The 24,550-nt window shown below is 38.6% G+C and overlaps 1 protein-coding gene across 1 annotated transcript in view; it reads right to left on the bottom strand.

Annotated features, from left to right (window-relative positions):
- Positions 1-24,550, bottom strand: part of POU6F2 (POU class 6 homeobox 2) — a 417,852-nt gene that overhangs the window by 256,958 nt on the left and 136,344 nt on the right. The window contains exon 2 of the mRNA XM_032234653.1: positions 1,386-1,477. Within this exon, the coding sequence (XP_032090544.1) occupies positions 1,386-1,477 (92 nt within the window). The remainder of the gene's footprint in view (positions 1-1,385; positions 1,478-24,550) is intronic.

The following is a 24,550-nucleotide window of genomic DNA, read 5'->3' as shown; positions in this document are numbered from 1 at the left end:
TCACGTGAAAGAAAAAAAATATAATCCTCTGTTAATACAGTTAGTCATCAACTTACATTTCTGTTGCTAAGCAAGGTAGTTATTAAGTGAGTTTTGTTCCATTTTACAACCTTTGTTGTTCAGTGTTATTAATTGTTAAATTAGTAGCATAGTTAAGTTGATTCTAGTTTTCCCATTGACTTTCCTTGTTAGAAAGTCACAAAATCTGATTACATGACCCTGGGACACTGCAACCATCAAAAATATGAGTTAGTTGCCAAGCATCTGAATGTTGAGCAAGTGACATGGGGATGCTCTAATGCCATGAAAACCAATCATGTCACTTTTTTCAGGCGGGTGTAACTTTGAATGGTCTGTTGTAAGTTGAGGAATACCTTGTAATTGCAGATGCAACCATTGTTAAGCTTACAGCTATAGTGCATTAAACAACTATATTAGCAACTCTTCTTTTGATTACAAAATACCAAACCAATTAGGAAAAATGAAACACTTCATATTTATTCATTAATAGAAGAAACAAACCAAAAGCTAATCTGGAAAATTCTATCTTATTCATAGATCAATACTGATGCTAAAGACTGGGAATGTGATTGCTGGAGAATCTTTTTCAGTTGGGTGTAGCATAACTATGCATTCACAATAAGAATTAACAGCTACTTTCCATATATAAGTTTTTCTACATTTATTTCATTTTTATTTTTATACATTTATTTCATTTTCATATATTTATTTAATTTAAATATTTTAATATTTTCATATGAATGACACAGAATAAAATGTATTGACTTTTTGAACATGAAGGTTAACTAAGCACAAATGTTATTTGCAATGTTTTTATCACAGGAAAAATATGAATAATTCCTGTTTGGAAACACAAATGCTTTCCCCTGATTGCTAGCAAGGAAAGAAATTAAAAATCATAATTAAACAGATGAAACCAATTTCTGTTTCAGCTTTAAAAGCTGCACTCAACTTTTCTTTGAGATAAATAATTTCAGCTCCTTTAAATTTACAACAGACAATGTATTTTCTAAATTCAAGAGAATGGTTTATTGTTGTTTTCTGAAATCTTACCATCTTCTTCATATCTTATTATGATTATACCAACTCAAATGGCCACAATACCCCCAATAAACTGATCACAATATTCCCAATATTTCCTGAACAGTATAGAAATTCATACCTTATTTTTGTAAAAGAATGAGAAACTTTCCCCCTATACATATACAAGCACATATTCTTGTAGTAAAACAAACAAAAACCCTGAATTGTTGTGTATTAAACATCTACAAACATTTGCAACTGAAGCATGTGAACATTTTTATATGATTCTTGTTGGTATAAAATCTGCTTTCAGAAAAGCTTAGATTCAATGAGAAACATACCTGGGATCCAACAGGGAATGTTGTATGGGATTTACTAGATTGGTGCTGGTCAGAAATATTTGTATCACACAGCGTTGTATTTCCTCTGGCTCCTGAAATTCAAATTAAAAAAATATATATATCTTAATTTCTAGCTTGAGGACCAGCACATTACATTTTACTGTGGTGTCACATAGCATCATACTAAAAATAATATGTCAAGCCAGTTTATCAATAACTCATGTGCTCAATTCACTTATCAGATGCATAAATTATCCAACATTCATTATGTCCAGGTCCATCCTTTGAACTAATACAGAAATCTGAAAACAGTGAAACTGCATCTATCATCATTATTAATGTGGTTTGTGCAAGCAGTTACAGGTGGTTTGTACAATCACTTACAGGAAAGTTTTCTTCACAAGAGGAAATCTTTCCAGAATCTTAAAAAGCAAGTAAAAGCTATGTTGATTTCACTGAAGAAAAGAGTCTGTGCCAAAGTCAAGTCATATCTATTTACCTCCCTAGTAATAAAACACATTAGATATACAATATGAGTCATCCTGTAATCTATGGTTGCAATTTCCCATAAGCAGAACAAGTGTGGTTACATAAGAAGTGCTACCGGGTGCCTAGAATATGAAATGAATGTCTCAATATTTTAGACTGTATCCTTTCAAACCAAAGGAGGAGCATCATAGTTTTGCATGGTCCTCCATAATACACAAAAAAGTGGACATTACAGATATGAAAGCAGATATGTAAACAACCACACCAAGGACCTTTTTTTTTGCCTGTTGTGCTATTTGATTACATTTCCAATAAGATGCTCAGGATGAAGCAGTGCCATCTAAAGTCAGTTCAAACTGACTAAAGTAAGGAATGCAGGTAGTCCTCAAATTATGACCATAATGGAGTCTGCCCATTACAGTTGTAACATCTGACAGTCATAAATTATTCATGATTAACATGATTTTACAATTTTTGTGGCAGTTGCTAAGAAAATGCCATAGTCATTAAGCAAATAAATGGTTCACAATGGAGTGGTTTTGCTGAAAACTGGCAGTAAACTCCAATTTTCAGCAAAAATGAGTCCCTCCGGGAATAGGCGGCATATAAATGCAATAAAATCAAATAAAATCAAAATCAAAATCAAAATATCATAAAACATGTAATGTGGACAATTCAATTGCAGGATAATACAAACAGTCATAAATGTGGTTCAGTTGCCAAGTTCCCAAAGTGTAGTTATGTGACTGTGAGAGTTATTGGAATTTAAAATCTGAATTGTAATTGTCCCCTGGGAAGCCAGTTGTAATTTTGTAAATTAATGATTCTGTGCAGGCCAAGTGAGGCACATGACAGTTAGGATGGATAATAATAAGAATGCATGGGTCTTGTAGGGATATGTGAGAGGAGCTGCGCTGATTGGAGATGGCCTGTGGGAAGAGTGAGCATAAATCAGGAAGGGCACCTTTGGGTGAGTAAGAAATGTTGTACTGGTCAGGAATTGGATGGGGGGGGGGGAGGCAGATTAGGAAGGATGTGTGAGTATGCCCAAGAAGTGTTGCATGGATTGAGGAAGATGTATGGGATAAGGGTGCTGGCTTTTGAACACAGTCTGTAAATTAGCCCATTTCAGGTAACTTGATTCAAAAATTTCCCTATGATGTAACATTTCACCCACTTAAAGGTCATAAAAATGAGTTTTAGTAGTGTATACATAAGTAAAAATCCTGCTGTTCCATTTCCTTTATTGAACAAAATTGTAAAGAATAGGAACAAGCAACAACTATTTGATAGCCTTACTATTGCATTTCTACTTTACTAGAATTAAATGTTTTTACCTTCACTATCTTTATGGATATCTTTAAGTCTAAACTGCAGGTCCACCTGGGTTTAACCTTTTATGATCAGTTAGGTGCTGCCATCTAACTAGGCATGCAGTTATATAGGTTGTTCTCCCTGTTAAACACTTCTGAGATCTCAGTTTCTCTATAGTATTACTATTAAATGCAATTACTGCAATAATAATTCATTTTAATTGAATTTACATAGCCAGCTATTAGCAGTACGGCTAACAAGCAGTTACAATTATCAACAATATAAAAAATAGCTAAAAGAAAGGATCTAACGTCACGATGGTACGACGTGCAATCTCGGAGCTCCAAGATCACAGTTGATACTTTTGCCACTGGGCGGTCCATTCAGACCTACACCATCCCGAAGAGACGGTGATAGGGAAGAGTACGTCTTGCTGATCTCAAGGACACCGCAAAGTCCCTGATTGATCCAAGAGAGTCTCTTCTTGCCGGCGACAATAAGCACAGCCTCAAGCTGCTGAAGTCGGGACAGATCCACAACGGGAGGAAAGTGGAAAGAGAAAGTGTGTCCATCTGGTGAAGAAATCTTATTTTTATAAAAGACTACCCAAAAAAGATTGAAGTTAAATTAAACTGGTAAAAAAAAGGAAATAAGTGGCAAAATTAAGCATTATTGGACAGTGTGTTATCTTTTTTATTTGACTTTTTTTCTATGAATTGAAGTTTTGTAAACATTTTTTACTTTTTAAAGTGAAAGTATCGGATTTTCTTCTTCTATTTCTTTTTTTATCTATGGATTAAATCTTTTCCTTTATTTCTACAATACTGGTTGAGATGGATTTTTTTTATTTTGTTTCATTTAAGAACTTTGTTTCTTCTAAGCCTGAAACATAAAGAAGATATAAAAGGAATATAAGGAGGGTAATAATCTTAGAGGGAAAATAAGTTACACTGCCACTTGGAGGTTGGAGGTTGAGACCTGGAAACATTGCTTTTTCTTTTTTCCCTTTGATCATTTTGACCTTGCACTTCAAAGGCTTCAGCTTGTTTATAGAAGAAATAAGGAGAAGAGCATGGGTTGTTTACACAGGTGCTCTTTGGATGCTTGTTGGTAGCTGGAAAGAAGTGAAAACAAAGATTTGTTTTTAAACCAGAGTGGCAGTGTTTAATAATTGGAAGGATGGCAAGACATTAAAAAGAAACAACAGAGAGAATTGAGAAGAGATGGGGAAATGTTGAAAATATAAATTGTAATGTGGTAAAACCTGATGGAAAAAGTGGAAGCTAGAATCCTAAAAACCCAAGGGAAAAATGAACAAAGAGGCAAGATAACCTTGGATATTGACAGTGAATTTCTAACCCATCTTCACAAAAGTCTTTTCTCCTTAATGTCTGTTCTTTGAATAACAAGCATATTTTTATTGCCACACCATAACCACCAAGTAAAAAGTGATTCTGATTCTGGTATACTTATAAATTTTAAAGAAGGTATTATCTGCTCATTTAAAACAAATTATTCTATATATTCTGTAAGGGGACAGATTTATAAATAATGGAAATGTGAATAAAAAACCTCACCATATTAAGATACAAATAAAATGCATTACTACTGTACATATTATTCAATTGACGTTTATCTCTACAGTGGTGTGTCAATCTTAACAATATTTTATAAAGAGATTAAGCTGTACATGAGAAGAATCATTAAGCAGAAACTACTGCATCTGACTAATTTGTAATTAAAGAAAAAAGAGAGATGTACCTTGTATTGGGACTACCATAAGAGTTCCTGAAATTTCTACTCTGACTTGATACAAATTCACTGTTTTTCTTATACAATTAATTATCCAAAATGTACTTTCCATATAATAAGCTAAGCTTTAATTAAAATCTTGATTCGTCCCCTCAGTTCCACACCAAAAGAGTGCATCATATCATCCCCAAAAGAAATGTCACCTGAAACTCTCACATTTTTGCCATACTACAGGAGAAGACAACAGCACGTCTCATCAACTGAGCCAAGTGCAGCAAAAAAAATTACATAATTTTTAAGTTCATGTATTTATTTATTCAATAAAATTCTGTCAATAGCTTTGAAAATGTATCCCAATGTGGTTTCTAACAAAATATTGTAATAATAATAATTGAAATACTGTAATAAAAATGAGAAAATCCGGGAAAGGAGAGACAAAGCAAAAGAAAGCAATTCCTCCAACATTCATGCAAAGAAAGCCAGGGTGAAGAGAGTAGTCTTCAATTGATACTTAAGAGGTGTTTTAATAGGCATCATATTTGCAGCACATGCAAATAAGATGTCTTGCAGGGGTGGGTTTCAACGGGTTCGCGGCGGTCCCTGCGAACCAGTTGGTCAGCGAACCCGGAAGTAAGTAACTTCCGGGAACGGCGAAGGGCCGGCCCGCCGGCCCGTGCACCTTACCTGGTTTTGACGAGTTCTGCGCTTCCACACATGCACAGGATGCATACAGCGCCTGCGCGATCCTCCAGGAGCAGCTGGAGCATCGCACAGATGCTAGTACGCATGCGTGCACTGCACGCGTGCATGAGGATGCCGCCGGCCCCATTCCAACCGAACCGGTTGGAACGGGGCGAGAAACCCACCCCTGATGTCTTGGTATACACAGAAGGACCTTCTCTGGTAATATTAGCAAAATTCTAAATAAAGATGCTGTACTAGAAATCTGGTAGAATCTGTAGCTAGAGTTAGGGGAAGAGTGAAAAGATTGGCAAATTGGAGTCCTTGCAGGGAAGGAAGTAACCGAATTTCTCCAGAACAATCATGAAATTCTTTTGCATTTAGCATTCTTTCCATCACCTATTGCCTATCAATATTTGAAGCATTTGATCAACTAATTTTCCAAAAATAAAACCAGATTATGTCTGGCACAGTTTTCAGACAAGTAATTAGATATTAATACATAGTTTATATATGGTATAATAATTAAAGGAATTTAATACAATTTACTTAACTATCAGAATAAATGCTAATGTAACTCAGTGTCTAAGAAACTAAGTTACAAGACTTTATGGATGAGTTTACCTCTGATAAGAACGTCTTCGAACACTTTTCATGTAATCTTCATATGAAAATGCATAGGGATAAGGAACATAACTTTTTGTGGTTTAATACTACTATATCTAGCCACTTCATTATATGAAACCAGATGCTATTCCTGGGGGATTTAAAGAAGCTGTAAGATGAATTGTAGTGGAGTGGAGCTGGTATCATCTCCCACTGATCCTGTCACAAGCTTCATTGGCTGACAATATGTACAATCTCCTTTTCTGATGCTTCCATACTGAGGAGATGTATGAAAAATATATATTGCAAGGGATTTTTTCTCTGTGATAATTTCAAAAACTCAAGTGAGCTTTATTTTGTGAAAGTAATTCAAACAAGACCATTTGGATTGTCTCCGCATAAAGACATTTGACAAACTTTTGTCAAAGTTTATATTCATCTTCAATGATAAGCTTGGTATCTGCTGGTTTGTAAGTATCAAGTTTGTAAGTAACTGGTAAGTATTCCTACCAGTTTGGATTGGCAGCGAACCAGGCCTGCCACTCCCCCAAACTGGTTCCCAGTCGCTCACCTTGCCCATCCCCATCACCCAGTCACTCCTCACCTCCCAGGCGGCTAGCTTGCCTAAGCTGCTTTGTCTGCCTTGCCTGCCTAAGCTGCCAAATGGTGCCTGCCCTGTGACCCAACTGAGCCTCCTCCTCCTCCCTACAGGTAATTCTCGCTAGGTCCCCCTCCCCACCAGGCTCACAACCTTACCTTCCCCTGCCCCTTCCAGGAGTCCCCACGAACCCCATTATGGCTCCCACCATTGGGGACACCATTGATGGTGGGGGGGGCTTGATTAAAATTTTTATATTTTGTCAAAAGGTCACACAAGACAATTATATGACTCCAGGACACTGAAACCATCATAAATACGAATCTGTTGCCAAACATCAAAATTTTGATCACATGACCATGAGGATGCTGCAACGGTCGCTAAGTGTGAAAAATGGTCGCTAAGTATGAAAAATGGTCATCAGTCACTTTTTTCAATGCTATTGTAACTTTGGTCACTAAATGAACTGTTTGAAAGCTAAAGCTAGCTTGCATTATAATGCCTTATGCTAGCTTACATTTTCAAGAGAGAGAAGCTAAACTCATTAGAATTGAAATAGAAATGAATAGAGTAGAGTAGAGTAGAGTAGAGTAGAGTAGAGTAGAATAGAATAGAATAGAATAGAATAGAATAGTTTATTAGCCAAGTGTGATTGGACACACAAGGAATTTCTCTTTGGTGAATATGCTCTCAGTGTACATAAAGAAAAATAAAATAGAATACATTCATCAAGAATCATAAGCTACAACACTCTCTCTCTCTCTCTCTCTCTCTCTCTCTCACACACACACACACACACACACACACACACACACACACACACTCCTCCTCTGGATTCACTGGACCGTTTATAAATCCCCCCTCCTGTGCATACACACTCCTTCAGCCTCTTTCTCCACTCTTTCTGGATTCGCTCCGAAGTTTTTAAAATTACCTCTTCGGTATAGAGACCAGGTTATCAGCCATGTGAGACATACACTGTGTTTCTATGGCACAGTAATCCCCTCCCCAAACAACACGCAATGCCAATTTAGAAGCCCCGAGCAGCCGAGGAGAAGCAGCAGTCCGGGGGAAGGGGGAGGGGCTGAGCTTGGGCAGCCTCGGAGGCAGCCGCTAGGTCCAAGAGAGAGAGAAAGAGAGAGGGGGGAAGGGAGGGGCTGCTCAAAGCAACAGAAGAAAAAATCTGTGAGGGAAGTCCGCGTCCGACTGTTACTCCACATGGAGTAAAGTATTCTCCTTCCTCAGCCATTGGCAACAGCTCCCAAGGACGTGCGGGTGGGAATGCGCTTGGCTCGAAGAAGAATATACGCTCCCAGTTGCTAGGAGAGACTCAAGGCGGCTGGAGGCTTTTTCGTAACTTAAAAAAAAAATGGGACTTTAAAAAAAAAATGGGACGCGGGACAAATTGTTCAAAAGAGGGACTGTCCCACTGAAATTGGGACGTCTGGTCACCTTATGCTAGGCCCAACATAGGGATGGGGTGCCTAAAAAGCCTCCCTGCAGCCCCCTGGGAACAAAAATGGGCTGCCGGGGGGGGGGACTTCAAGGGAGAAAGAAAGAAAGAAATCCTCACCGTTTGGATATCTCCAAGTGCATGGAGTTTGAATTGAGAGCTTATTGAAAGTGCTGCTAGTTATCCTTACTCAGGCTAAGCTAATCAATAGTGGAGGTCTAAGAATTCCAGATGATCAATGGGCATGTCCTCAGTTTTAAAACATCTGGCTTTTCTTCCTCTTACCAAAGATCTTCTGGGGTTCTTCACAGAAAGGGAGGGAGGGAAGGGAGAAAAGGGAAGGGAGAAAGAAAGAAAGGAGGGAGGGAGCGAGGGAGGAAGGGAGAAAGAGGGAAAGGAAAGTGAATGAGATATGGAGAGATGGAGGGAGGGACAGAGGGAGGGAGAGAAAAAGGAGAGGAAGGAAGAACCACAAACTTGGCATTATATGCATCTTCAGAGGATGCTTTCAAACAGCAAGCAATCCAGGGCTGGAAGGAACCCCAGAGGTCATCTAGTCTAGCCTCCTGCTGCAGAGGAGATTTTATATCATCTTGGTTATTTTGGTGCCTTTAACACAGAGGAGAAATCCCCAGAAATCCCCAGGCATTGCCAACCTCTCCCCCCTAGTTAAAAAAACCTAGAGCAAAAACATCATGCAGTATTAATAAGAATAGAAAGAGGGGCTGCTGTGTATTGTTTAATGGACTGCTTTGAAACAGCACAGCAATCCAGGGCTGGAAGGAACCTCAGAAGTCCCTTCCATTAAATTTAGCAGTTTAGTGGACAGCTAAATTGGCCACTCCCACCAGTCACATGACTGCCAAACCACTCCCACTGGTCACATGACTGCCAAGCCAAAAAGCGACTCCCACCCAGTCACATGACCACCAAGCCATGCCCATAACATAAGACATGCCCACAGAACTGGTAGTAACACTTTTTGAAACCCACCACTGGTAAGTATGTATTTAAAAACTCAACCTCTGAGAGTTAAAATAGAATAAGTAATAAATCTCCTATGTCACTTTCAAATTGCTAACCTTCCTGTGGAATAAATATTTGATTACATAAACTATTCTTGATGAGAAACAAAGCTGGGTTTCCAGTATTAACTACCACATTCTTTTACAGCTGTCTGAAATCTCTCTTAGAAGCTGACTTTGCTAAACTTGTGCTCATGCAAGACAACTGAATTTTTCTATTTCCTATATAACTTGGATTTAGTAAGGCATCAGCAATATTCCCATAATCTACTTTATATATCAAACTGATGACTTTCATGTTGTGGTTGGCTGCATAGTCAGTCAAATAAATTAGACTGGATTTGGTATTTTTCCCCATCTACTGAATTTTTCCCAAGAACATGGGATAAAGTAGATTTTTGATAGTGTTAAAGATATTGTGGGATATAGGCTTTTCCAAGTAAGCTGTCTTTTGCAGTTGACCGTTGGTGATTTTCATTATTATTATTATATAGTTTATTCATTAAACATGAAACTCAGCCAACTGAACATTCAAAAACACATCACGGGTTGCTTCCAGCGTCCTAGGTATCAACCAAATATCTTCTTAAGATGTACGACATTCCGAGTAATGCAGTTTTTGCAGTTCCATTGGTGTTATTGCAGGAAGCTGCAATTTCTTGATGTGTTTTATAAAATTCTTGAACATGGTACCAAGTGGCCAGATGACAATGGGTATCACTGTTGTTGTTGTTGTTTAGTTTATTCATTAAACATGAAACTCAGTCAACTGAACATTCAGAAATGCATCACAAATACCATTGACTAGTGCTAATGGTTGATACGGGTTGCTGCAAGCATCCTAGATATCAACTAAGTACCTTCTTAAAATATACGATTTTCCAAGTAGTTAATTTTTTTGCAGTTCCACTGGTGTTATTGCAGGAATTTGTTGGTGTATTTTATAAAATTCTTGGACATGGTATCAAGTGCCCCGATGACAATGGGTATCACTATTACATGTTTCATCCATAATTACGTAGTTTTGATGGCCAGGTTGTGGTATTTCGTGATTTTTTCAGTTTCTTTCCTTTGACACTGGCATCTCTTGATACAGCGATATCAATAAATTGTATGTTTCGGTTTTCAACAACTGTGATATCTTGTGTTTCAAATGACGATCCGTCTGTATTCGAAAGTCCCACAAGATCTTCACCTTCTCATTTTTTATAACTTTTTCCACTTTATGTTCCCATGACTTTCTGGATACAGGCAAATCGTATATTTTACATAATGACCACTGGATTAATTTAGCAACTTGATCATGTCTAGCTCTGTAATCAGTTTGTGTGATTTTGCAGAGTTCACATATTAAATGTGAAACAGTTTCAACGTTGTCATTGCAAAGTTTGGATTGTCGGTGGATTTTTGTATCTTTGCTTTCATAACATTAGTTTGTAGTGCTTGTTCTTGAGCAGCCAGTATTAAGCCTTCTGTTTCTTTCTTGATGGCTCCCATCTTAAACCATGCCCATGTAAGGTTGTCATCACATTTTCCTTCAATGTTTTTCAAGTTTTGTCCATGCAAACTTTGGTTTTCCATCTATTTAATCTGGTATATAGCTGTTTTTCCTTATATTTTCCCTTTGTTTCTGTTCTGTTTATAATGTTCTCCATTTTCATAGCCTGTAGCAATTTTTCTGTAGTTTGGTTCACATAATCATTCAAACTTTGTTTTTCTTCTTCTACAGTTTGATGGATTTGCAATAGCCCCCTGCTCCCTATTTTTTTTGGCAGGTGCAACCTGTCGATGTCACTTCGTGGATGTAAAGCATGGTACAAATTCATAAGTTTGCATGTTTTCTGGTCCAAATTTTCCAGTTCAGCCAGAGTCTAGTTGATGATTCCAGATGAGTAGTGTATCACTGATACTGCCCATGTATTAATGACTTTAATTATGTTTCCAGCATTCAACTTTGATTTTAATATTTTGCGGATACTCCTGATGTATTCTTTGGTGTTGACTCTGACTTTTCCATTCAAGATGTTATCTGCTTCCAATATGCATAGGTACTTGTAACCACTGTTCCCTCTAAGGTGCGTGCTTGCGCGGCCGCGCACATGGCAAGAAAACACCGCGCAGGACTTTTCAACTCCCGCGCAGTGATTTCTACTGCCACAGGCTGCGGAAGCTGGGGAGGAGGTCCTTTGCAGGCGCTGGATTTGCTGCCCGGCGCTGCGGCTTTGAGAGACAGAGAGACAGAGACGGGGGAGAGGGAAAGAAGAATGCAGCCCCTCCTCACCTCCCTCCCTCCTCTGCCGTGGATTTTTTGCGATGACCTAGAGATCAAGTTCCTACGGGGGATCAGGAGAAGAGTTGTATTCCCCCAGGGGTTTTAATGAGGGAGGCATGGTGGTGGGGGGTGGGAGGATGTTGATTCTCTAACTGTACTTTCGCTTTATCTCCTTCTGTCTCCTCTTTACATCCATCTGTTTAAATCTCCTTCAATATTGGGGGGGAGGGGTGGCATTGAAAGTATTGCCGTTTCAATGGCACTTTGTGGCAAGGAGACGCGTTAGTTGCGCTCTTTCCTGGCCTCTGTGTGCAAAGAGGCCAGCCTCAAAACGGCTCCTCTCCTTGACTTCCAGTTTGACGGTAGGGCCATTTTCACACGAGACGCGTTCTGATGTGATCCATTCCCCAAAAGAAAGCTTCTTCTTCTCTGCGCAATTATCTGCGCATCCAAGAAGGAGCAGTTAAAGAAAACGGGGAAGAGGAAAGACAAATTAAAAGAAGGAAAGATGGGAAGAGAGCAAAGATGGGGTCTCCCCCCCCCCCGTCCGTGCACCGCCGTCTAGCAATGCAAAGAGAGAAGCCGAAAGGTCCACAATCCACTTCGCCTCTACTTGGACTGAAGTTAGGAGGCTGACTCGTACAACCAGCGGTGACCATTATTTGGAGGAATAACAATCGCAGCCATGCGACCGAGATTCGCTCTTGCAGAATCTTTTTTTTTTTAAACCAAATTATTAAAAAAAGCCTTTGGAACATTCTTATTCCTAAAGCCAAAAACAAAGGATGAGGCTTGCTAGAGAACCGAGTGGAGGTGATGTACGAGGGGAGGCGAGGTGCTGTAGTGGGGGGAGATGTTGCTGAAATAATTCGATCTATCAGGAAATCGGAGCTGAGGGGGGGCGGTCAGGGGAAAGTCTTTGCCGGCCATAGCTCTGAATTTGCTTTCCTTTCTACTGAAGCAACCTCCGGCGTTTCGCAAGGCAACCGACAAAAAGCCACTTTCCCGGAGAGGGGGGAGGGACTTTTGGAAGAGGGAAGTGGCTGCCCTTCACCACTTGCCGCTTTCAGAGTCGTTTTGAGGCTGGCCTCTTTGCACACAGGAGCCAGGGAAGAGCGCAACTAACGCGTGTCTTTGCCACAAAGTGTGGTTGAAACGGGAATACTTTCTATGCCACCCCCCCCCCCAATACTGAAGGCGATTTAAACAGATCGGTGTAAAGAGGAGACAGAAGCCACAACACTCTTGGGGTTTTGTTTTTCAAATATTTTTTAATCATGCAGGGGTGGGTGGGTTACCGTATGCCACTCCCCATCTCTCAGGAGGAAACAAAATTCCACCACAGCTACGTTCAAGCTTTCGAGTTCTTCAGAATTCTTCATCAAGGAAAGAAGATACTAAAAAAAGTGAGTGGTTGTATATTCATGTATGTCATTTTGACTGGCTCAGATAAAAACACTGGCCCATAACAACCTTTGGATTTGGTCTACTCCCATAGCTATTGCTTTATCTGTTTAAAGGCCATCACCACTGCTTTGAAGAGTGCATTAAAAAAATCACGGTCTCCCCGTTCTTTCACCTTTATTCTCTCCTTCATACTCCTCGGTGGAACATCTGTGAAAAAAATTCAGGTGCTCAGGCACGAAAATGTGCCGCTCAAACACTATACTTTTCCGCTCACACTGAAAAAAAATTAGAGGGAACATTGCTTGTAACCATCATTTTTTGCTATGTTTCCATTTCCAATTCTATTTCTTCTGGGTCTTTTCCATTTTTCATTACTGCATGGATAATATAGCACATTTTTCAAGTTCAAAGTTCATTTTGATGTTGCTGCTGAACAGCTGAACTGTGTTAAGTATCGATTTAAGTTCAGTGGGGCTTTTCACATATATTTTAAAGTCATCCATATATCGTTTATCTTGCCATGTTGGCTTGAGATTTGGTATTCAGTTTTGTGTTTCGTAGGATTATTGTCAATGGAATTAATTTGATGTTGAACAGTAGTGGTGGAAGTGAGTCCCCCTGGAAGATTCCTTGTCTGATGTTTACTTCACCAATGTTCCTCCCCATTTACTGTTAGAATTGTTTTCAATTTTTGCATATTTGTTTTCAAAAATGTATGAATATTTTTGCTGATTCCAAAGTTTTCCAGACAGGTTTTAATCCAGCTGTGGGTTAATGAGTCAAGTGCCTTCTCATAATCAATCCATGCCATATCTATATTTGTTTTTCTTTGTTTTGCATTTTTAGTACCAATTTGTCAATGAACAGCTGATCTTTTGTTCCTCTTGATTTTTTATAATTTCCTTTTTGTTCTACTAGATACAAACTGTTTTTCATCAGATGATTGAATACTGAATTTGCCAGTATCCTTGTAAAAAGTTTGAACGTTGTTGGCAGACAAATAATTTAGTGATAGTTGCTTGCTCTGTGCCCTTTTCTGGATCTTTCATTGTCAAGTGTGTTTGACCAGCTGTTAACAATACTTTGCTTGTTGCATTTTGAAGCATTTCATCAAATTGAGTGGCCATGCAATGATGGAGGCTGGTCAGATGTTTTAGCCAGTATCCATGCATTTTGTCCAGGCCAGGCACACTCCAGTTTTTGACCTTCTTTCCTTGTTTTGCCACCATGTCAGATTTTATTACAATATTTTGCATTTTGTTTCATGTTGTTTGTTGTTGAATATCTTTGATCCAGGAGGCAGTTTTGTTGTGTTCCACTGGTTTTCCCACAGTTCTTTCCAAAAGTTCAAAGTTTTTTTTTTTACATGGGTGAACATTAGTTTGGATTTGATTTTTATCAAGGGACTGGTAGAAAAGATGTTGATTTCTTCTGAACTGGGCATTTTCACGATACTGTTTTATTTGTCCTTCGTATTTTTCAATTGTCTTTGCTGTTGCCATTACACATTGTTTTAGTTCTTCCATGATTACGATTATTGCTTTTTCTTCCAGATTGTATTTTTTGTGTAAACTATTTTTCAGCTTTTTGTTTTTTAGTTTTCCTTCTTTCAGGTACTTCAGATTGCTGACATCCCCTCATAGGTTTTTTAAATTTTCAAGTCGAATTTTCCACTTTGGTGGAAGTTTCCAGTGAGTTTCATTTATAACCCAGTTCTGCAGTTTTATACTATCCATGTTAGTTTTATCTTGTCATGCTGGCTTGAGATTTGGTATCCTAGTTTTGTGTTTCATAGGATTAGTGTTGTCAGGAGAATTAATGCAATATTATTATTATATACCTTATTCATTAAACATAAAACTCAGTAAACTGAACATTAAAAATGCATTACAAACACCATTGACGTGCTAATGGTTGATACGGTTTTCTGCCAGTGTCCTAGGTATCAACCAAGTACCTTCTTAAAATATAAGATGTTCCGAGTAGCACAGTTTTTTACAGTTCTGCTGGTGTTATTGCAGGAAGCTGCAATTTGTTGATGTATCTTATAAAATTCTTGGACATGGTGCCAAGTGCCCCGATGACAATGAGTATCCCTGTTACATGCTTCATCCATAGCTGTGTAGTTTCGATGGCCAGGTCGTGATATTTCATTATTTTTTCTAGTTCTTTTTCTTTGACGCAGGCATCTCCTGGAACAGAGATATCAATAAACTGAATGTTTTGGCCCTCTACAACTGTGATATCTGGCATGTTGTGCTCCAAATGATGATCTGTTTGTATTCGAAGGTCCCACAAGATTTTCACCTTCTCATTTTCAATAACTTTTTTCACTTTATGTTCCCATGACTTTCTGGATACAGGTAAATCATATTTTTACATAGTGACCAGTGGATTAATTTAGCAACTCGGTCATGTCTAGCTTTGTAATCAGTTTGTGCAATTTTGCTGCATTCACATATTAAATGTGAAACAGTTTCGACTTTGTTATTGCAAAGTCGGCAGTTTGGGTTGTCAGTGGATTTTTGTATCTTTGCTTTCATGGCATTAGTTTGTAGTGCTTGTTCTTGAGCAGCCAGTATTAAACCTTCTGTTTCCTTCATGATAGTTCCCATCTTAAACCATGTCCATACGAAGTTGTCATCATATTTTCCTTCAATGTTTTTCAAGTGCTGTCCATGCAAAGCTTTGGTTTTTCCTCTATTTAATCTGTCATCCAGCTGTTTTTCCTTATATTCTGCCTTTGTTTCTGTTGTGTTTTCACAGCCTGCAGCAATTTTTCAGTGCTTATTATTATTTATAATTATGGTTATGGTTATGGTTATGGTTATGGTTATGGTTATAGTTATAGTTATAGTTATAGTTATAGTTATAGTTATAGTTATAGTTATAGTTATAGTTATAGTTATAGTTAAAGTTATAGTTATAGTTATAGTTATAGTTATAGTTATAGTTATAGTTATAGTTATAGTTAGTTATAGTTATAGTTATCATTTATCCAAGTGTTTATAATTTTGGTTAAGGAAGAAATCTGAAATTCTCAAAACCTTAACATATTATAGTCAAATAAATTAAAGGCCTAAAATTGGGAAATGTCCTTTCTTCCTATTCTTTTTCTTCCTGTAAATTAGATTTTTTGCAACATGAGGAAGAGATTCTGAAAGAATGATAGTAGCAGCAGTGAGTGTACCACTGGGAGATTTGAAATAATAGACTAGAGATTGATCATTAGGGAGAAAATATAGGTGGATGTTTCTCCAAGAGGGAATTATGAACAATTCCAAATATCAGTCAATTTGGCAGATAACCTTCAGACCTCTGCTAAAATGATACAGATAAGGAGCATTTTCATTTTTCCATACAACAAGTACCCAAAGCATAACTCCAAATCAAAAAAAGAATGGCTTCACCAGAAGAAAATCAAAGTTTTCTAGAGCCTGGACCAGAATTGAATAAAAAATCTGTAGGATGATTTGGAGGCTTTGCACAGCAATGCCGACAGATTTGGAACACTTTTGCAAGGAAAAGTGAGCAAAGTTTTCCAAGACAACATCGTCAGTCCAAAAGACTGAATTCTACAACAAAATCAAAATATGTTTCAATAAATATTAGTTTAACGATGTGTACATTTATGCAACCGTTCTATTGTAAGTTTTTTTAATTTTAATTTCCCTCCTAAAAGATTTCTGTTCTAGCTAGGAGAACGATGGGCAGAAGTTTTCCCCCCCAAGATGGCAGTGTGCTTAGACACTGCAGCTTTGAGCTTCTGGTGCCACAGTAGAGTTAGTAACCAATTTTGTTGTATTTAAGTACAATGACAATAAAGCAGTGACGTGCAGTCAGGTGAGGCAAGTGAGGCACAGCCTCATCTCTCACCATGAAAAGAAAGAAAAATGTAAAAGGAAAAAATAAATTAAATGTTTGTATTTATCTACTGATCTGTACCATAAAGTTATTTTCCATTTAATTTCACCAGTTTTACATTATTTGGTATTAAAATTGCAGAATTTTCATATTTACCATTCAACTAGTTAGGCTGTCAGTCCTGCAATTATATTCCTTTTAGAATTTTGGTCTGCCACACTTTTTCTTATTTCATTATGCTGTTTCATTAGTATAGTCAATGGGAGGGGGGAATAGAAAGAGTAGGATTGTGGAATGTATTGTTTTTCATTCTTTACTAGAAGCCAAGGTCATCCTTTGTCTCCACACCAGTACACCTGACCGGAAGAAGTTGGGTGTGGATGCCAGCGTGGAAGAAGAAGATTGGACCATGTGATAGATTGTGGGTGTGGGGACAAGATCATGAACTTTTAACTGGGTGGAATTCTGATGTCATTTCCAGTATTGGAATTCCATAGCAATGTGCCAACATGTCTGTTTTATTAAATTGGAACCTTAAGGAGAGCTCTGCCTTGGACTCTGATTTAATTCTGCATGATATTTGGAACGCTGACATTATTCCAATATTCTCTTCAAAATAAATCACCAGCACCCCCTCCCTCATGGGGGGTGGGGATGGTGAAGGTTACTGTTTTCCAACTGCTGAGCCACCCGGTCAGCATAAAATATCAGCGAACAATTAGGAGCCAGCCTTTTGAGATAAGAAGCTGAGATGAGATGCCCAGTCTGTGGGGGATGGAAAGTAAAGGAATGAAGGAGCTTAATCTCAGACTAGGTGAGGCACGCAGTTCTCCTGCCTCATAGTAGAAGGGGTTCATTCTTCCTGTGACTCAGCAGCAGCAGAGTAAGTGACAGTTGTTCCATGGAGGCGTGGCCATGCCCCCATACCGGTATGCTTCCCTGCCCCACAGCCCATTTGCAAGGCACTTCTCAAAGAAAAGGAAGCGTGGGCGGGACTTCTTCTTCAAGGCAAGAGCAGAGTTGAAGTCCTCTCTGAAGCAGCTGGAAAAGATATGTGTGGGTCAGAGGGAAAGGGAGGAATTCAAATTTCATCCTCCTGGTGCTGTGTGGGGCTTTGGGCAAAGGCTGGAGGGAAGGATCCTGGCTCGCTTGTGCTCTCCCTCCCCAAGTGTAGTTTGATTGCAGGCAGAGTCACGTTGCCTTTTCAACCTGTAATCAGTGAAGCTGGGCTGGAATTTTTACATAGTGAATACTTCTGGGGCTGGGGGAAAGTGTGCTACAGCATGGCTCTTTGCCTGGCTTCCTGACTCCTCCTGAGGTCTCCTCAATGTTCTCTGGTGCTCTCCCTCCCCAAATGTAGTGATTTCCTCCCCAGGTCCCCATCCATTTCTCCCACATACCCACACAGCTGCATAAAACTATAAAAATCGAGCCCAGCTTCACTGATTACAAATTTGAAAAGGCAACTTGGCTCCACCTGCAATCAAACTACACTTGAATAGGGAGAGCACAAGCGCGCACTGAGGAGACCACAGGAGGAGGCAGGAAGCCAGGCAAAGAGCTATGCTGTAGCACACACACTTTCCCCCAGCCCCATTCTTTTGGGAGGCTCAGATCGGCTCGGAACAGCAATTTAGGGCTGCTGCAGCAGGAAACCTTACATTGTATGGATTATTTTGGTGCCTCTAATAGAGACGAAAATTGAAGAAAGGAAAAATAGTTTACTAGGACAAGGCTGCTATGCAGAAGAAGGCAGAGATAGTCCTTGATTTATGACTACAATTAAGCCCAAAATTTTGGTTGCTAAGCAAGAGCGTTGTTAAGTGAGCTTCATCACATTTTACCCAATCCATGACATCTCCTGGTGAGTGACATCAAGTTGGTCACTCCCATCCGGTCACATGACAGCCAAGCCACTCCCACAAAATGGCCACATCTACAGAATAGGTTCTAAAAAATATTGAAACCCACCACTGAGTCAGTGCTTAACCAGCCATTAACCTCACCACATGTCACTGCAATAAAGATTATACTTATACTTAAGTACTGAGGTGAGCCAGGCAGTTTTAAATTGACGGTCTGCTCTAGCATGTCTACCTCCACACCCAGAGCACTTAGCTTGTAAACTCTGGGGCTTACCCTGCTGACCTCTCACCTTCCCAGTCTTCATACAGTGGACATCGTCATCATCATCAGTTGCATTGTCAGGGCTCACATCTTCATGCCAGGCTTAAAATGTGCTAACAGGTTTATTACTAACAGGTTGCCAAAGCAGCAATTCACAACGCACACATCTCAGCTAACAGCAACAGCTGAGAGCCTCTTTGACAGCTCTTTATATATCCTGGCTGTAAAACAGGTGACCAATCACAGTGTAGCACAGTGCTCCCTAGCTACGTGGACCAGAGGGAGAACTTATACACAGCAATTTCAGTTTGTTTTTCAATTGAATTGTACAACTTATATTAAAGGTAGAAAAAATTCTGAATTGATTTATCTTGATCTGATTTTTTTATATCTAAAAAAATCTGACATTTTAGCAGGGATGCATATACTTTTTAAATCGATTGTACATAGTTTTGTTTCAGTATTAGAAAATGTCTTTTTTTTCTCATAGGCTATTCATAATTACATCCAAATGTTTGCCCTTTGCAAACATTTTAAGTAATTCCGGATTAAATGTCTAATTTATAAGTAGCCCCTAAATTGTCCATATTTCTTCAGTCGTTTAGCAATGCTTGTGAAGTGACACACAATTCCATGTGTATGAGTACTGTGGCTTTATACCATCTATATATGTTTATATATTCATGCTGGGTTTTTTTTTCAGATTAAAGAGGAATTTATCATTTATTTCCCTCTTATCCTTTCTGTAGCCTTTTGGCTTTTTTCTTAATCTAGCTACTATATAGGGATTGCTCTGGGGGGGGGAGGGGGGAAGTGGGGGAGGAGAGCGAGTTGAAAGCCAGAAAAGAAATTGGTAGATTGTAATGTGAAACCTGAGTAAAGCAGTAAAGCAGCAATTTCAAGCTGGCTAGAAGCACCATTGCACCCCACATTCCAGTTGAATTTATTCTTTGATTTCTAATATGGTAACTGAAAACACAGGTGAAAATACCTAGAAGGAAAAAGTACATCCAGAAAACATTCAAAGGAAAACTTGTATTGTTCCTTTACAATGTTTTTAACATAACTAATGGATGAAATGGGGCTATTCTGGTTACAATAGTAGTAATAATTTTAAATATTATTTAGAAAGTCCCTAAATAATACAGCAATTAAAGGTAAAATTTTCCCCTGCCTAGTTGTGTCTGAATTTAGGGGGCAGTGCTCATCTCTGTTTCTTAACTGAGAGAGCCAATGTTGACATTTCTGTGGTCATATGGCCACATGACTATATGGCGAGGTGCAGGGAATGCTGTTATCTTCCCACCAAAGTGATACTTACTTATGTACTTGCATTTCCATAAGAGGTGGGTTGCTCCCAGTTCGGCCGGATTGGGGCTGCAGGAGGCTCCACCAGCTGCAAGGATGCTTCTGCATATGTGCAGCAAAGCAGAAGTAAAAAATGGAAACTCATCACTGATTTCCATGCTTTTGAACTGACTGGTGGGCAGGAACTGGGGCAAGTAACGGGAGCTCACCCCATTGTGCAGTGTTCAGTCACACACCTAGACTATCAGCTTTCCAGCTGACAAATTCAGTGTCTGTAATCTTGAGCCATCACATCCCCAATAACACAGCAATTAATTAACAATAAAAATTAGTATAAAATTAAGAGGAATCTTAGCCTCACCACACATACCTATGTTTATACTGTACCATATTTAAATATGGTACAGTACAAATATGGTACAGTGCAGACATAGGTGGGTGTGTTGAGGACAGCTTTTTAATGAATAATCCTATTTAATGGAGCCACTTGTTTACAATTTCCATTGAGACCTTTCATTTTGATTATAATAAAAGTTAACAATTTACATAATTATATCACTTCATATTGTAACATTCAAAAAACCCTTAACAATGTATAAACTCTCAAGCAGCTTGGGTTGGCTGAATTTCTTCCAACTCAAGCTGCTTGCAACCCAAGCTGAGAGTTTATATACTGGACATATCAGAGGTGGTACTCAGCCGGTTCTCTCCGGTTTGGGCAAACTGGTAGCGGCGGTTGTGGGAGGCTCCACGCCCCCCACCCAAATGTAATGCTCAAGCACTGCGCACGCTCACATTTGTGAACCAGTAGGGAAGGTAAGTGAATCACACCACTTGGACATACATGCAATCCCCAAATTTTATACCTCAATATATTCTAATGGGTTAGTATCATTAATCTCTACTGCACTCAGGATATTGCTATTAAGTTGGATCCAAACTAGTCTATTTAGCAATATTTTGCTTTCTTTTTAAATTTGATTTAGTTACAATTGCACAAACAGATACATGTAGGCATATTGGACTGTGGCATGCCATTATTTTATTTCCTACCTTTTACTGCTAAATGAGGGCTGATAGTCAAAGCCATTGCATGAAAAGAATTCATGTAAAAACATGTTCTTTATTAAAAAATAAGCTACCCCCACTTGCCCTTCCAAGTAGTGCACAGATCCCTCTAGTAATAGTGCGTACATCTTTTATGAACCGGAACCTTTCTCATTGTAAATGTCTGGTTCTTTTCTGCTGAATGCATTAGCACACACATTAAGGTCATACAGACTCTATCAATTTTGTGTGAATGCATACATATTTCATTTGCTGTCAGCACAGCTGAATGTAGCGGTGATAAAGGTTGCCTGTTAGAAGATGGGCAGTTGAATGCATTATTATTTTATGTTGGGCAGCTGATCCTTACTAAACAGACCAGATGATTCTCTAAATTAGACTTCCTTTCCTTCTATTCTGCAAGCTTGCTAAATGCCAAAGGCTGAGCATATTAAAAGAATTTCTATTATTTGGAACCATTGCTACTGTTTGGTTTTTCTTAAAAAGAAAAACTACTTATCACAATAGTATCTTATGATTTTTTTTTCACTTATTTATATATGGTGAGTTTTCTCTATTTGGAAAATGAAACCATTTTATTTGCAAACACAGCATCCAAAATTTTGACTATGCCAAGACATCAATGTGGGTTTAGGACCATAACAGAGATTTTGATTTGACACTTGTACTTGATAGACATAATTGTATTACTTGGTTTAATCTGCACTTGAATTTAACTACCGTATTTTTCGGAGTATAAGACACACCCTTTTTTCCTCAAAACAGAAGCTGAAAATCTGGGTGCGTCTTATACATTGAATACAGCATTTTTTGCCCTCCCGAAGCCCCGCCACTTCACTAAAATGGCCGTGCATACCCTTATGGAGGCTTTCAGAGAGCTCCTGGGGGCTGGGAAGGGCAGAAATGAGCAAAAATGGGCCGTTTGTTGCTCCCTCAGCCCCCAGCAGCACTCTATAAGCTTCCATAAGGCTATGCATGCAATTTGTTTGAAAAAAAAGGCCCCATTTTCACAAAAAAAGGCCTTTTTTGCTCATTTTGGCCCCCATGAGCATTCTGAAAGCCCCCCCAGCTATAAGAAAACTAACGATTTGATTTCTGAAATGAAAGTGGTTGAAGCAAAAAAAAATGGGAGTTTGGAGGGGGGAATTCGATGGTCCAGAGTTCTACCCCAAATTTCAAGGCACAAAAAAAGAAAAAAGAGGAAAAAATGATGGTTTTAAAGAGAAAAATCTTATCAGAAACACGATTGACAATGAAAGATAAATCAATTAAAATAGCAAAAGGGCACTGAGATTACCTGAGAGATCCAACAGACAACAACTGAAAATCTGGGTGCGTCTTATAAGGAAATAAATAGAAAATTACTCCTCAAATGGCAAAAGAAATAAGGACTACATGCCTTTTGGAAGTTGATATATGAAAATTGATGATGATGATAATAATAATAATAATATAATAATAATAGGCATTATTGCAGATAACATGATGGATTATTTGGAAACAAACAACATCTTGCCAGTAGAGCAAAAAGGCAACAAAGAAGGAGCAGGGGCACAAAAGATCAGCTTCTAATTGATAAAATGATATTAGAAAATTGTAAGAACAGAAAAACGAACTTGAATATGGTCTGGATTGATTACAAAAAGGCATCTGACTCACTGCCACATAGTTGGATCATAAAATGCTTAGAAACAACTGGCATTAGCAAAAATATTACATCCTTTACTGAAAAGGCAATGAAACAATGGAGAACTGAGTTGGCAGTAGGGAATGAGAGCTACGGAATGGTTAATATCAAGCGAGGAATTTTCCAGGGTGATTCACTTTCACCTCTTCTCTTCATCATCGCAATGATCCCACTATCAGTAATCTTAAAAAAAATGAAATTAGGCTACCAAACAGCCAAAAAAGCTGAAAAAATTTCACATTTACTATATATGGATGATTTGAAACTCTATGGAAAGTCAGAAATAGAAATCCAATCATTGACAAATACAGTCCGAGTATTCAGCACCGATATTTCAATGCAGTTTGGCATGGAAAAATGCGCCACTGTATCCATAAAAAGGGGCAAAATCACTGCATCTGAGGGAATTGAAATGCCCAATGGCCAACTAATTAAATGCAAAGAAAATGAAGCCTACAAATACTTAGGCATTCTGCAGTTGGATAACATCAAGCATGGAGAAGTAAAAACTATTGTCAGACGAGAGTACACCAACAGAGTTAGGAAAATTTTGAAATCTAAATTGAATGGTGGAAATACAATCAAGGCCATAAATACCTGGGCAATACCAGTTATAGATACACAGCTGGCATAGTTAACTGGACACAAACTGATTTGGACCTTTTGGACCGAAAAACCAGGAAACTAATGACAATGCACTACAGTTTACATCCACGTGGTGATACTGATAGACTATATCTGCCCCGAAAATCAGGTGGCAGAGGATTATTACAAGTGAAGCAAACAGTTGAAGAAGAAAAACATGCACTGGCTGATTATTTAAAAGAAAGTCAAGAACATCTATTAATCGAAGTAAAGAACAAAAATCTACTGAAGGCCCAACAGACAAAACAAGAATACAGAAAAGATGTGATAAAATCAAGAATGGAGAGTTGGCAGAACAAAGCACTGCATGGTCAATTTCTGGAAAAAATAAAAGATAAAGTGGACAGGGAACAAACTTGGTTATGGTTAAAACAGGTACATTAAAGAAAGAAACAGAGTCACTAATCCTGGCTGCGCAAGAACAAGCTATCCGCACAAATGCCATTAAGGCCAAAATCGAAAATCCTCTGATGATGCCAAATGCAGACTTTGCAAAGAAGCTGACGAAACTGTTGATCACATTCTCAGCTGCTGTAAAAAAATCGCGCAGACTGATTATAAATTGCGGCACAATTCAGTAGCACAAATGATCCATTGGAATTTGTGCAAAAATTATAATATTAAAACAGCAACAAACTGGTGGGAACATCAGCCTGAAAAAATCACAGAAAATCAGATGGTCAAGATCTTGTGGGATTTCCGTATACAAACCGACAAAATACTGGCGCATAATACACCAGACATCACACTGGTTGAGAAAAATAAGGTCACAATCATAGACATCGCAATACCAGGTGATAGCAGGGTCGCCGAGAAGGAACATGAAAAAATCGCAAGATACCAGGACTTAAAAATCGAAATTCAACGAC

Source organism: Thamnophis elegans, chromosome Z (genome assembly GCF_009769535.1).
Source record: "Thamnophis elegans isolate rThaEle1 chromosome Z, rThaEle1.pri, whole genome shotgun sequence".
NCBI classification, from domain to species: Eukaryota; Metazoa; Chordata; class Lepidosauria; order Squamata; family Colubridae; genus Thamnophis; species Thamnophis elegans.
The sequence above is the reverse complement of the archived record's forward strand: the minus strand, read 5'-3'. Positions and strand labels throughout refer to the sequence as shown.